Here is a 14662-nt window from a genome sequence, read left to right as displayed (position 1 = left end):
AATTTAGCAGCAGAGCAGCACAGTGCCACGGTGGTTAATACTGTTGACTTACAGCAAGAAGCTCCTGAATTTAATTCCACCATCAGGCCTGAGCTGTTTTATGTGGACTTTGCATGTGTTTGCGTGGGTTTTCTCCTGGTACAGTCCAAAAGACATGCAGTAAGTGGGGTTAGGTTAGCTGGTGATTCTAAATTGCCCGTAGGTGTGAATGTGAGTGCAAATGGTTGTCTGTCTCTCTGTGTTAGCCCTGCGACAGACTGGTGACCTGTTCAGGGTGTACCCTGCCTCTCGCCCTATGGTAGCTGGGATAGGCTCCAGCCCCCCCCCCCCCACTGCAGATAATTTAGCAGCTGCTTTAAGGTTGTGAAATTGAAATTGACCTGTGATGTCAGTGAAACGTTTTTGCCCAGAGAACCTACGCTCACTGGATATTTTCTCTTATACCATCCTCTTTAAACCCTGAGATGGTTGTGTGGGAAGTAGATCAGTTTCTGAAATAGTCAGAGCGGCCAGCACCAACAACCAAGTCGCTTAAATCACCTTTTGTCCCCTGAACATTTCTGATACACAGTGTGAACTTCAGCAGGTCTTATTTACCGTTTTTACATGCCTAAATGAATTGAGTTTCTGCCATGTAGATATAATAGTGTATTAAATAAAGTTATAAAAAAAATTACTTCCTGACTTTTGACCCAGTGCTGACTGTGAATTGAATTCAGTTTTTATGTACTCTTTTATTTAACTTCTTTGCGGCCCCATATCTTTTATCTTGGCCTGTGTTTGTCCTTAATGTTTGGTTTCACTGCATAGCTCTTTGAACAGTCTCGTTGTTGGTTTTTAAAGTGCTTTTAAAGAAAGTGGTATGTTTTGTATTAATGTGTAATAAAACACTTACTTGCCTAGACTGAACTAAATAATGCATTAAACTTCAATATTGCACATTTCAATTTATAATGAAAAAAAATTGCTGTCCTATTTCTATTTTAATCCCCAGCCAATTTAAATATAATGCAATATTTAGAGCTGGCATAATCAGCATTACTAAGCTAGTTACTGTCAAGTTAGGTGAACGGTTTTTTTCTACATCATAAGAAAATTTATCTGCCATAAGGGGGACTTCCAGGGTGTTTTTTAATGGTATGGCACAGGGGGAGACCAAGAACAAAACAGGTGGTGACAGGAAATTACAGTATGTATACAAAAGAAAATTCCCATAAAAAAACCCCTGAGCATAATTTTCAGGCTCATGCTCAGCCTCCTGTCCTACTACAGATTTATTAGAGGTAGGGTTTGCACATAATTGTGCGTCAGATAGCTGTTTTGTGAAATTGAAAACATTTCTCTAGTCAGAAAGGCACACTTTAGAAACATCAGGGCAATTTCCATTGAGGCAAGCAAGGCACTTGCCTAGTGAAATCTAAAAGTAGACAATTTTACCACTGTGAACATGTTCTCTCTCCTTTGTTCTCAAACATTGTTCTGTTATAGTGCTTATTGGGTGTTTTTCCTGTCATCTTGTGGCTGCTGTTGCCTGTGGTCTCTGGAAGCAGGATTGACTCTGCTTGACATCCAACAACAGAAATCTTAGGTTAGTGTCTGAGTCCTGTTAAAAAAGGCTTGAGCTATTCAAGCTGAGAGGCTTGTTTGCACATATGCATTGTGGATAAACCTCTTGTATTTGATTGGAAACTGATGAGATACCAGCATGCTAGGCAAGCTGCTACTAGCTGCTAGGCAAGCTGCCACTAGCTGCTTTCACTGTTCTGAGATCTGTTAGCATCTCTGCTTTGTGTGCAAACAGCATCATCTCAACAGATGAGTTTTCTCTTACTAACGACCTTGGTCAAAATGTGATGTAGAGAAGTTAGAGTGTGGCGCGAAATAAATTTTTATGAATTAATTGAGCACATTAGCAATGTCAGTTCCTGCCAATCATATTTCTAGTGGCTATTTTGGACGTCGTTTCATAGAAAAAGCATAACTATATTAGCTAAAACAATCACAGGTTCCCACACGTTACTATGTTCTGGCCTTAAATGACAGATTCTATCATAACACACAAACACAACAGTCATGTCAAACAATTGTTTATTACTAATTATGGTACAAATCAATGTGACAGACTTGAAGCTTTTTTTTTTAAATTTTTGTTTTTTAGAAATACACAAAGTGCTGCTTAACTGACCAAACAGATATTGCTCTATAGATTACAGTTTTCAGTCTATATATAAAAACGAAAATAAAATAAATCAACCTCTGCAGGCTCTTCAGCTTTGGTTTCTAGTTCTTTGACTATGAACAAAATTTCAAGCCAGTTTGTCTGTGTTAGTAAAATTTCACAAACGTATTTAAGGGTGGTAAACAAATAATCCTAATTGAGCTAAGAGCAACATTACTGTAATCTCCTTTTCCCTCTATGTAGGTCTACAGAGCTGTGGAAACTGAGAGGTGAACGTATGGCACAAAAAAAGAAATAATACTACAACAATATAAAAGAGATGACTCACATGTGGCTCAGGAGACCACTTCACAAAAATAAAACAATCATGTGTCACGTAATAAAAAGAAAACCCACAAGCGTCTCCTTCCCATTGAAGGTGAACATGGACACACACAGTGCAGAGTTGTCATCTTTTTCATCTTTTCTACTGACCTGCGGATGCTTGTATGGCATTTTTATGATTCTCACAAGAACAGTACTGAGGTAAACCTTGGATGAACTAATGTACAATTCTACTCTTCAATCCTTTTCTTCTCAGATTTTAAAGATTGTCAACATCATGAATCTATTTCTCTGTACAATGTGCATAACTATAGAGCTTTGGTCCAGCATTGAAAAGTTGAGCAAAGGCATGACTCCTTTCTGTGTCGTCCTTTATTTTTTGTTTTTGGTTTTGGTTACAGCTTTTATTGTTAAGCGTCACAACGGATCCACTGCTGCTTTCTAACATCTGTGCAGAGGTTTATTTCTTGGCCAAAGGTTTGCCTGAAGTTAAGTGTTTTTTCTTCTTCTAGAAGCAAAATAAAAATGCACAAAATCTGTAAGTGTGAATGCATTGAAAAGAAAAACAAAACAAACATCTGTGAAAAGAAGTACAGCAGGAGCTGCTGTGGATGTGCAGATGAAAATTTAGTGAAATTCTCCACAGTCTGCGATTGCCTTTTCTGCCTTTTCAAGACAACCTCAGTGATTTCTTTAAAAACACAGACATGTAGAGCTTTTTCAAGTGTTTTTCTACCATTTACAGTGGGTGTGTGTTTTCCAGACAGCGCAGAAGAACCTGGCAGTTCACAAAAAGGAGTGAAAAACTGAGATAACCAATGTGACATGAAAGGACATATATCGAGCAGACACATGATTCTGAATAAATTGCATCAAATTTCACCTCACTTCAAATTAAGTTCACTCACTCTGACATGTGACACTTATTCTCAGCATTCACCTATTTTTTTTCATATGAGGGTTTTTGCAGGAGCCAAATATTTGCAGTGACTGTTTAAGAGGGTTTTCTTTCTCTTTTCTTTTTTCCCCCCCCTGGATTATTGACGTTTCTGACAAAGTAAGAGCGCGCAGGAATGGAGTGTGAATTACTCTAAAAATCAGTGGACTGAAATTGAACACTTCAAGTTAACCTCTTAAATTAAAAGGTGTAAGATAAAGGATGGTGTATTTTTTGATTTTATGAGCATGACATTGACTTAGTTGAAAGGAATGCAAAATACAGTGGAAAAAGAGCAATTTATCTTTGCAAAAGAACACACTGATGTTCGGTCAGTGGCAACAAAAAATGCTTCAACCACACGTTTGGCTCATTTCATGTAAAATAATTATGAAAATTCCGATTTTTAATGTTAATTTTGGCCTTCCTGGTGAAATTCATATACACTATCTTATCATGTGGTGTGATTTGAAGCATGCAGTAGCAAATCGGCTCAAAAAGAAAATACATTTTCATCACGGCAGACACTTTTTGGAGCTGTTTGACATGACAGTTTTGACTCTTTTTTTGTTGTTGTTTCGTTCAACTTGACCCACAGAATAAAACACTTTAGAAAAAGGGGAGAGAAAGTCGTGGGAACAGATAAATAAAAAGGTAAAATTTTCCCCCAGTCCTTGAGCTGAAGTTGCGTGTGTTCTTTGGCTATCAGGCTTTGGCAATAGAATGACACAGTAGCTCGAAACAAAGCTGCAGTAGACTTGACAGACACCGAAACCCCTCCTCATCATCATCATCGTCATAGTTATCATGTGACAGTCCATAGTTTCTTAGTTTCTTTAGTCCATCCTTTGAATCCATCTCATTAACTTATTAATAAATACCTGTAAAAGTTGTACAAAGTTACACTGTGACTGAAAATATTTGCAGATGAAACACAAGTCGGAGGCAAACAACATTATTATGCAATTGTTTAACAGCAAAGGTTAAATTTTTTTTTATGTCCAAAAAGAGATTTTTTTTTTAATCAGCGTGATTTCAATTTGAAGACAGCATTTTTCTTTTTTCCCTTTTTTAAATATTTACATACAAACAATGAAGAAAAAAGTAAGCGAGACAAAGATAAAATGTATACTCAACCTCACAGATATAGCTTAGATTCTGCCAGTACAAATGTAAAAATTTAGAGCACATTTACATTACAAAATTATTCAGATGCAACAGACTTTGGTAAATAGTGTTTCGATTTGGTATGATCTCTCTACTAAATCCCTCCTGGTGGGAACCAAAATTTGGGCGACAGTCTGGTCTGTAAGGCCAGAATCTAAAAACTCTTTGAAACAGCACACCGTATGTTTTTTACATAATTCTCAGATATTAATCTCTTTTTTCATGTTTTTGGTTTCGCCAAGGTAATTTACATAATTGTGGTAATCACACTGACAACACATAGTTTTTCGTTTGCAAACTCATGACTGTCCATCCGGGTGACTTGGGCAACATTTTGTCAGTTCTCATTTCAAGAGGAGTTCATCCACCTTTTGTTGTTTTTAATGGCTGCCACTTTTCCACTCCACTGTTTGGTCAGAGAGCTCGTTCATTTCGGGAGCTCCTCTAGAGAATCAGTGAGAGGGTCCATTGGTGCGGCAGCGCCGAGGTCGGGCTGTTTCAAACGCTTTATTGTGTTTTTCAAGGCTTGCCTCTTGTTGCAGAACCAGACACGCACCACCTCCCTGTCATAGTTCAGTTTCTCCGCTATTTCCGTCATTTCCTGTCCGGAGGGGTGCGTGTTCTTCTCAAAGTGGCTGTTGAGGATCTCGAGCGCCTGTGGGGTGAAAGAGGTCCTCCGCTTGCGTTTTTTCGAAGGTTCGCTGCCGATAAACTCAGTCAGGTTCTGCATGCCGGATCGGTGGCGGGCTTCAGCCTCGGCCATCCAGCGCTCCAGAACGGGCTTAATCTTCTGGGCGCTTTTAGGGGTGATGTCCAACTTCTCAAACCTGGCAGGATATAAAAGGCCAGGGTTCAGTTTGCCTGTAAGACTGTTACCTATAGTGTTCTCTTGGGCTTCCTGTGGTAGGAAAAAGTGGCTTCTCAGGATGGTGTGTCTGGGGAGAATTGAGAAAAAACAATCTTACTTAGGTGCCCTGCCAGAACAAGGGATAAGCTGCCTGCCTTTAAGTCTCCTCAACCAGAATGCCACAGGGACTGAGACTAACATCCAGGTGAACAAACTCTGCATCCTGCACCTGGACACACCTGAGCTGCAGCAGCTCGAGGCGATGCTTTGCCAGTGATGTGTTAATTTTCTGGACGAGGCTCTGGTTCTCTGTCCCAAACTGGCAATAGTGGAACAAGGAGATATTGCCAATGGCTAGCAATCGAAATATTTGCTCTTTTAAATATTTCTCATGAACCAAAATCACAAAATGAAAATGATCCAAATATCCAATTTCTTCTGCTCAGGTGAAATAAACCCCCACCCCACCTTCCCCCCAAAAATCCACTTATGCATGCAGTTAAATATGGCACCATCATTTATTTACAAAAAGAGCTTGAATTATTCATCAAAATGTGCATTTAATACATTTTTAACCTTTCTTTCATCTTCTAACAACCTCTCATTTTATATTTAATAAGAATACATTTACAAGTCCTGCAACTTTACTCATAATTCAGCCATTTCTCTGCATTTCTCAAGTCACAGGAAGTAAGACGAGAGGAAGGCAGAGTTTTAAAAAGCAATGCTAGCTGGCAGCTCAGCGACTGTCGGGTGCAGTTTGGACATGATATGAAGTCTGAATTAGATGATGTTTACTAAGAATGGAAGAACAACTATTTTGGATTCAACAGCTTCAAATCATGTCATTTTGTTCAGGAGTTTGAATGGCAACAGCCCAAATATCAGTGTGTTCACTGCTTTTTTCCTTGTATGGAACTGAATAACAACAGTGCAGTTTGAGGTAGGTATTTGATAAGAAAGACATGACAGTTTGGAAAATCTGTTAATAAACTAACAACACATTTGCCTTTTTATTAAAGACACTTGTACTTTAACGAGTTTTTGAAACAAATATCCATAACTGTGGACTTTGCGAGCCTTACGACAGTTTGTGTTCTGTAATCATTACAAAGTTGATCGTACGAAAATGTACATGTACATGTTTCTAATAAAAGAAACCACAAACCGGGCAGCTAATATTTGCCGAAGATATTATTTGGACATAAAAACTTGATCAACAAAGCTGAAGTGACAATGTTTTGTGGCTATTTGTCACTTTGACAAAAAAACACGAGAAGTCACGGACACGTCACTTTCAACAGCAGTTTTTATTTAAGGAGAAAATCAGGATGTTTAATTGCAATATTTTTATTTCTCTGGTCCAGGAAAATAAAAATCTTTATCACTTTTACCTCTTTCCATTATTCTTTTCATGAGCACTGGTGATTTGAGCATTCTCTGGATTATCTCAGGATTTTTGCTTTTATTTGATAGCAGATTACAGAAAGCAGCAAAGATTTAGGTAGCAAGATGAAACATACCAAAATATAGTCTCAAACCAGAGATGCTGTGGTTATGGTTTTAGTTAACCTTAAATTTAACTACATACCCAATAAATAAGGTCTACAGATGATTTGGTACTAACAACATCAACTCTTAAAAGCATCACTTCCAAACATTATTGGATAAATGGGGACAGAAACTGTTGGTTTCAAATGTTTTTCAGTGAAATAACTCTAGAAAGAAAGCTACACTGAAGCACTGCTCTCTGTGGAGCAAACAATGCAAAAAGAGACGGTTTTTAATAGCAAGGGAAACAGAGGCCCAGATGCCCATGCATGCATGAACTTTCTCTGTTTCTACACCTCGTTGGTGCATTCCTCTTTGTCGACAGGCGGTATTATTTATAACCCCGTCCTCCTCCTAAACACAGGAAAAAGAGGAGGGCTCCATACTGAGGGGAATACATTAGTAAATATGAAGAGTCACCAGAGACAGGACATTTCATGGATCAACAGGAACCGCGGATACTAAAATGAGTTGAGAGCTGCTCAGCTGGGGTATGCACTCCCCTCCTCTAGTGCATCAGCACGAGGGAGCAGCCTCTCTGGCTCTTCTTAAAAGTACCTAAGGAGCTCTGCTTAGACATGCTGTATGTTTGGACTGAGTTACAGTTTGCTGCAGGGTTTACATTCAATACCCACAGAGAGCTATCTGAGTGGGACATACATACAATCAGGCTCGCCTCACTCTACTCTCATTTTACGTCAGGTTTATTACAAGTCCAGACTTTGTGTTCTTGTTTCCTTCTAAACTCTAAATGCAAAATTGTTGCAAAATGATGTATCTTGACAGTTACCATCATAATTATTCAAAGACTAACACTGCTCACGTTGCTTGGATTGTTTAGATTGATTTAGACTGTGTTGTTGTTAAGGCTGCATTATGTTGATGTTAAAATGTTTGGCTACTTTTGTTGAACCATTACGGAAATCTGAATTTAGTTTATAGCTACCATATGAGCCATATAAAACTATATATATGACTGGTGTTCTTCTTTCCTAAGCTTGTTATTTTTATTAACTGTTTGTTCATATCTGGATAAAAAATATGTTTAAACCATCAAATATTTTAAACCTGAGCTCAGCAGTTTGAAACAATTCAAAATATACATCTTAAACCCTGTAATAAAAACAAAAGATAGCGATTTTATTTACTTTAAGTTTTCATTTAGCATATTTTCCCAAAAGGGGCCACTCAGGCACATCCCTGGCTTGATGTTACCCTCATGTAAAGCCTGTGCCTGTTTAGATAAACTAATAAAGTGCCTGGAAACATTGTGAGCAATGAAAGCAGACAAGATGGAAGCATCTGTCAGTGTCTGTTCACTGTCTACGTCGGGAGCCGCAGCCCCAGAGCTACTGTGACGTCCCGTTTCCTCCTCAAACTTCATGTCTATGTTGATGTTAACTAAACTAAAGCATGTGAAGTTAGCCCCACTACTTAAAACATCAGGACATCATGTCCAGTGTCATACAAACAACAAAAAAATTGTCTTAACGGCATGAATAATAGCCCACAGAGTGTTTATTTTTGAAGCTAATGGCTTTTAATGTGTGTTATAAATATTTGAATTATGTCTGGCTGTAAATATTTCATGTGTGATTTGACGACTTTAAACATTAGTGCGGGCCTCATAAGAACCCCCAGCTCCTGTAGTGTTTCACATTTTATCGGCTGTTTGATGCTGATGTGATGAAATTTTTAAAGGTGCGTGGCAGTGCTGTCTCACATAAACAGTACAGGTCATCAGCAAATGCACATGCACTTTGAAGGGACATTAAATTTAATACAGAAACAAGATTAGGGACTTTTATTGAAAGAGATGGATGCAAAACAAGAGAAGATTAGATTTGAGGAAAACAAAACCCAATTAGCGTTAACTTCCATATCTAATATGGACACTTAAAATACTTTTGTTTTCTATTTTAAACCGTTTAGTTCTCTTTTAAAAGCAATATTTGGACACCATGTGGCCCAATTATTCTGTCTCGAAATGGAAACGCGGCTCATTTGGTATCTGCATGCAAAACGTTAGTCAAGTGGAACAACAGGAGGAACGAAACACTGATTGTCTGATAGTCTCATGAATGTATAATGTCCCATTTATGACTAAACTGTCCTCGTGGAAGCAGTAAGACACGGCAGTCTTATTAATACATCATCGCCGTCAAGCTCCCTCATGTTCAGCCAGAGCGAACAGCACCGGGCCTTAGTAATTATTAAATGCTTTAAGTGCTCCGTGTAATACTTGTGTATGTATTTTGCATAAGTGACGGCCAGCTGTCATGTCAGGGGAAGGAGTTTAAGTAGAGACATGAGAGCTTCGTTTGTCAGCCAATTATGTGTTTTAATATGTTAACGATGCCTGTTAAAACACGGATGAGAGCACCCGACAGCTCATTGAAGCTGCGCTGCTTTCACTGATTAGAAATACAGGTAGACAATAGTAGTCGAGTTGTTTTTATTTTTTCCCCCTGCGTTTGTCCTTACCTGCAGATGGCAGACTGGCTGTAAGCCGGCCCCTCGGCTGCGCTGAGCGCCTGGCCCACCTGAGTCTGTGTCAGGCCCAGGGACAGCCGGCGGATCTTGAATGCTTTGGCAAATTCACGAATCTCCTCCAGGTTGACCCCGTCCACCTCGCTGGGGGCGGTTTGCGGGTCTACAATACAACACACACATCTCATTTTATTAGCCCTCTGCTCACCTTATTTTTCAGAGTGAATGAGGCAAACATCCAACCATATGCGATCATGATGCCTCTAAACAACTTTAAAAAAAATAGTCCTGCTCTGGGTCAGAACTTATTATTTCTCTCTACACATATCTGAGAAATGTTTTGAAGAATAAACTCATCTGAGGTTTGAATACAGGCGTGTTGTGGCTTCGGCTTTGGCAAGTGTAAATCTTTAATCTCACATATAAAAGCATATGGACAAAAAACAGACGACACATGGCTTGTTAATTCAAAGGAAAGACAGATAGGTGCTGTGCTACTATAGCTCTCTGTATGAATACACATATATTTTGAAGCGGGCTTTCTCAGAAAAACATTAAAGAATGTATAAAGAAATTATTTCACCCATCTGACCCCCCAAGTCAACACAGTTCAAGCCTACAAAGCAGCGGCGAGCCTCGCTCACAAACGATACCCTGCTTTTACACAAAGAGAGGCTGTTTGTGAAGCTCCACATTTGAAAACTTCACTGAAGAATTTCCCCGCTAATAAAAAGTGATTTCACGTTGTACATCAATGTCAGGTGCCCTGGCATCCTGCTTACTAAAGCAAAGTTTGTGCCTCTGAATTATTCATCCTGGTCATTATCAATGAATTATTAAAGGAATCCTCCAAGCGTATTTAAGCAAAAATCTATGGGCCTGCCATCTCGCTGTGCCTCATAAGTGACGTGTAGTGTATGCGCCGTGCTCCATACGTGTGAACACACGGAGGACTCACAGCTTCCTATCATCTTCACAGTGATGAGCATCCTCCCATCATTCCCACTGGAGCCTATTTGCGTAGCGGTTTGAAAGACTAGCGGCAGCCGGATCCATATTTTTCTTTACCCAAACACGATTTAAGATTAAAGACCTTCTCATTTACCTCACAATAATGAGAGGCCTGACAAAAACAGACAGATTAGTGGACAAAAGGCTCAGTTTTAAAAGCACTGAAACAAAGAAAAGGAGGCTGACTTTTCTTTACAACAGTAATACACTTTTTACTCTTAATAATTACGACAGGACAAAAACAAGTGAAACAATCAATGTATCTGCTTGAAAGGAAAATTAGGAAGAAAATGCTGCCTTCATAAATTACAGGCTAGACTCGTGCTATTATGTGCCAATGTTTGTCTTTCAGTTTAGCAGAAAAATACTTCTTTTATGCTTTTATTTTTACTTGAAGTGCTAATAAGTGATGATGAAGTTTGTAGTGTAGAAATTTGGAAAACATGACTCAGAAAAGTGAAAGTGCGAACACCAGGCAAACCTGATGATCAGACATCCTATTTATCCGAACACGTGATTTGATCCCACGGGCCTCTGCAATCGCAAAAAGGTTTAGGCTATTTAAGCATCTTTGTTCTGGAAGCAGCTGTATGGATATGATGTAAAAACAATGTTATTGTTGTTGCTTACGATGATGAATCTATAGTATCTGCTTAATAGTACTCTGATTAACTGTTTCTTTTTCACAAAACCCAATAATGTCTACTTCAAATTAGGAAGGTGATCAATGATCATTACTCCTCCAAATAGCTGTCTGATTGCAATATATGCATCCACACCTGCATTAGCTTAAATGCATCCTAACACTCTTCCAGATTATATTAAGGAGAGCACTTTTTTCTGCTTCAGTAGCTTAGCTGTCCTTCTCCACTCCAAATAAAAAAAATTAAAACAAACTCAATAAAAAATATTGCTGGCGTTAGTCCTTCTATTAACAGAAATCCTGAGGTTTTCAATCTGTTTCTGGCAGTTTGTTTTTGGCCAGCGAATGCTTCTGTCGCTCTGATTCTGTCACGGGATTTTGCTTTGCCTATGAATGCTGTAAGTGATATTGAGAGGAAGTGATATGGCTCGCACTCAGCATAAAACATTAATTTCATTTACCATACAAGTGGCCCGCTATGATTTTTGTCCTCATAAGATATTTTCTGAGCTGCAAGTAAACATAAACTAAACACAAAGTCCACAACAAGTTGATCAATGGCGACTTTTTTTTAAATTAGATTCAGTGGCATTGTAGCTGCCTTTGAAATGAGTTTACATGGAGCTTAAGAGAATCGACTCTGACAAATGAAATTTATCTGAATAAAACAGAGTTTTTAAAGGCAATAGCTGCACGCTGACAGGCTGTGGACCAGTGATTTATAAGGCCCTGCCAAAGCCCACGCGCTGGCAGAATGAAACTTATGCTCATTTTACATAACAGACGCCAGTTTGGATTGTCTAATAAACCAAAGAAATGACAGTAAAGGAAAAAATAAAACAATCCTAGCAGGCAGGGATCAGTCAAAAGCTGTCTACACTGAGAGTAATGAAGATGTAAAGTAGCGATGCTAACGGTTTGTTTATTAGAATTAGAAAAAAAGGAGAAACATGTAGTTAATGCAGCAACGCAGACTTTGTTTTTATTTTCTCTGGTTTTAATATATTTGTTTCTGAGATTTCTGTCATTGATGTTGCAGTATTGGGCAAAAAATTTAAATTAACATCTCTTTCAGTGATTCTATTTATTTGAAAGGGACCATTTGTTAAATAGTTTTCTATTATATATATTTATTCTGTTCATATTAGATCGCAACAGTTTCCAAGTTTGAGTTTGTGTCAGCTTATGTTAACTCCTGATCATTAAATCTTTTTATTATTGGTTATTCATATATAAATCCAGCTGCTTTAAATTCCAACTAGAACACCAAATGTTTTAATCCACAGCTTTAAATTTGGTTCTCAATTTTGGTTTCTGTGTTGGATTTCCTTGTTTTGGTTTGGTTTTGATTGTTTAAAAATGCTGCTTTAGATCAGTTTTCAGTAGTTGTGTGTTATTGCGACTGGTACACGCCCACTTTATGGTTTTGTTTGCCCTGTGTTTTTAGCCTATTGTTAGGTAGTTGTTTTTGATTTTACTGTCATAAAATGAAAACTCTACAATGTTTTTAGAGTTTGTAATGAGTCATGTTAGCCTGTTGTTAGGTAGTTCATAGGCTGTGTTGCTAGGCAATGTACTGCCATAGTATTGATGTATAGTATAGATCAGCGGTCCCCAACCTTTTTTGCGCCACGGACTGGTTTATGCCCGACAATATTTTCACGGACCGGCCTTTAACGTGTCGCGGATAAATACAACAAAATAAAACTAGTACCGGTACCGAAAAAAAGATTTATTCATAACACACGTGAAAAGACCAAGGAAAACTGAGTTAACGATAAAACCAATAAGAAAATAACGCTGAAAACCGATAAAAACTCTGAAAACCATACATTTCACACCTGAGCCTCAACTCTCGCGGCCCGGTACCAAACGACTCACGGACCGGTACCGGTCCGAGGCCCGGGGATTGGGGACCGCTGGTATAGATGAGAACCTTCAGATGTACCTGTTTACCACATCAGGTTGCTTAGTTTGCAGACAGAGATTTTGTGTATTACAGTACGTTATGGTTGGTATTTCTTAAACTGCAAGTTCAGAGCATAGTCAAACTCTTATGGTTAACTTTTTTATATATAGTTCAATAATGGCACTATTCCCTGTTTTTAATCATATTTATGCATTTTAAGGTTGTTTTTTTAGTTCTTGCCTTCGCTTAGATGCTGACTTCATTAAGGTAGTATTTGGGGGAAGGCATTTTTTTCTTTTTTTCTTTATTTCATTTTATCATTGTGACATGCTTATCTTCTCTCAGTTTTACTAAATTCTGTTGACATCTAAATATATTATTTCTACTTTTATTTCCTTATAAATGGACTTATATTGAGCAAAAAAGTTAAATAAACATATAACAAATAAAGATTGTAGGTATAGAACGATGCAATAATGTAATGCAACCACACAAAGCATTTGATATAGACCTTTGTAGAGACCTTTGTCACAAAGTGCTGAGATGTGAACTAACACACGGAATGTTGTTACTTTTATTCTTTAAGAAAATAAGAGCATGCCTCAACTTGAAATAAAAACACCTCTGACAATTGGAGAAATCCGCAGTGTGTGGACTGAAACACCGGGGATAATGACAACACATTGCTCTTTCAGCGATCGACAACCTTCCACCTCGGCTGTATTGAATGACAGAAAAATATTTCCATGGCTACGTTCCGCTAGTTGTGTAATTCCTCTCGTTATAAATCACATTATAAAACGCTGTGTTTCTCTGAGCTGTGTTGGACACTTACTGCTGACCAGCTGCCCCACGCTGAGAGCCGAGGAAGAGGAGGAGGTGGAGGAGGAAGAAGAGGCCTGGTGGAGAGGACTCTGTCTGTGGGGCATGTGGAGCAGGTTGGGCTGAGATGATGCGGGGCCTGTCTGACCCTGCTGAGCCTGAGGCAGCTGGACACAAACACAGAGAGAGAGAGCTGACACGATACACTGACAGCATGTTTTACTCTCTGTGCTCATCGTCACAATAATCAGAATTTACAGTAATCATGTCATTATGGTGATTGGGCCACAATATCAAATCTAATCAATTAATCAGCAGCTATTAAATTAGACACTTAGAGGGTGAATATAATTAGATTTACCTTGTACCTGATGATTACTGCCTGCAGTATTTGCACTGACAGAGCAGACTATAGTGCCAATAGTCTGCTCAATAGACTAGAGCAGTAGTTTACCACTGTATTTGGCAGTGAGGGTCTAAAAGGAAGCTTGTTCAGCTCAGGCACTCCACTGTCTCTGTGAGCTTTATAATCGTCTATCTGCAGAAAAACAATTAAGAATCTTCTTCCGCTCGTCATCTTGATGCTAATAACGGCAGCCTGAATCCGAAATAAAAACATGTGGACACAGCAGTCCCCGTATCAAACATAATTCATTCTGCAGACTACGTGCTCTGATGGAAAAAAGAAAAAAAGAAACAGTGTATTTTCATGTTTTATGCACATTTGAATTGCTTTTACAAGATCAAGATGGTGTGTCTCCACTCTTAAAAGCTGTCTCCGC

The 14662-nt window shown here is 38.6% G+C and overlaps 1 protein-coding gene across 2 annotated transcripts in view; it reads right to left on the bottom strand.

Moving 5' to 3' along the window:
- Positions 1–2071: 2071 nt before the first annotated feature.
- pou6f2 (POU class 6 homeobox 2) overlaps positions 2072–14662 on the bottom strand; it is a 71224-nt gene continuing 58633 nt past the window's right edge. Inside the window, exons 8-10 of one of the 2 annotated variants that reach the window (XM_084939556.1) lie at positions 13894–14047; positions 9490–9658; positions 2072–5542 (exon numbers count right to left, since the gene is read on the bottom strand). In XM_084939556.1, the coding sequence (XP_084795682.1) occupies positions 5035–5542; positions 9490–9658; positions 13894–14047 (831 nt within the window). In that variant the 3' untranslated portion in view covers positions 2072–5034. The remainder of the gene's footprint in view (positions 5543–9489; positions 9659–13893; positions 14048–14662) is intronic. The other variant, XM_084939557.1, reaches the window with a different exon arrangement.

Source organism: Perissodus microlepis, chromosome 9, assembly GCF_051167445.1.
Source record: "Perissodus microlepis isolate ML-2025 ecotype Zambia chromosome 9, ASM5116744v1, whole genome shotgun sequence".
Classification (NCBI taxonomy): domain Eukaryota; kingdom Metazoa; phylum Chordata; class Actinopteri; order Cichliformes; family Cichlidae; genus Perissodus; species Perissodus microlepis.
The sequence above is the reverse complement of the archived record's forward strand: the minus strand, read 5'-3'. Positions and strand labels throughout refer to the sequence as shown.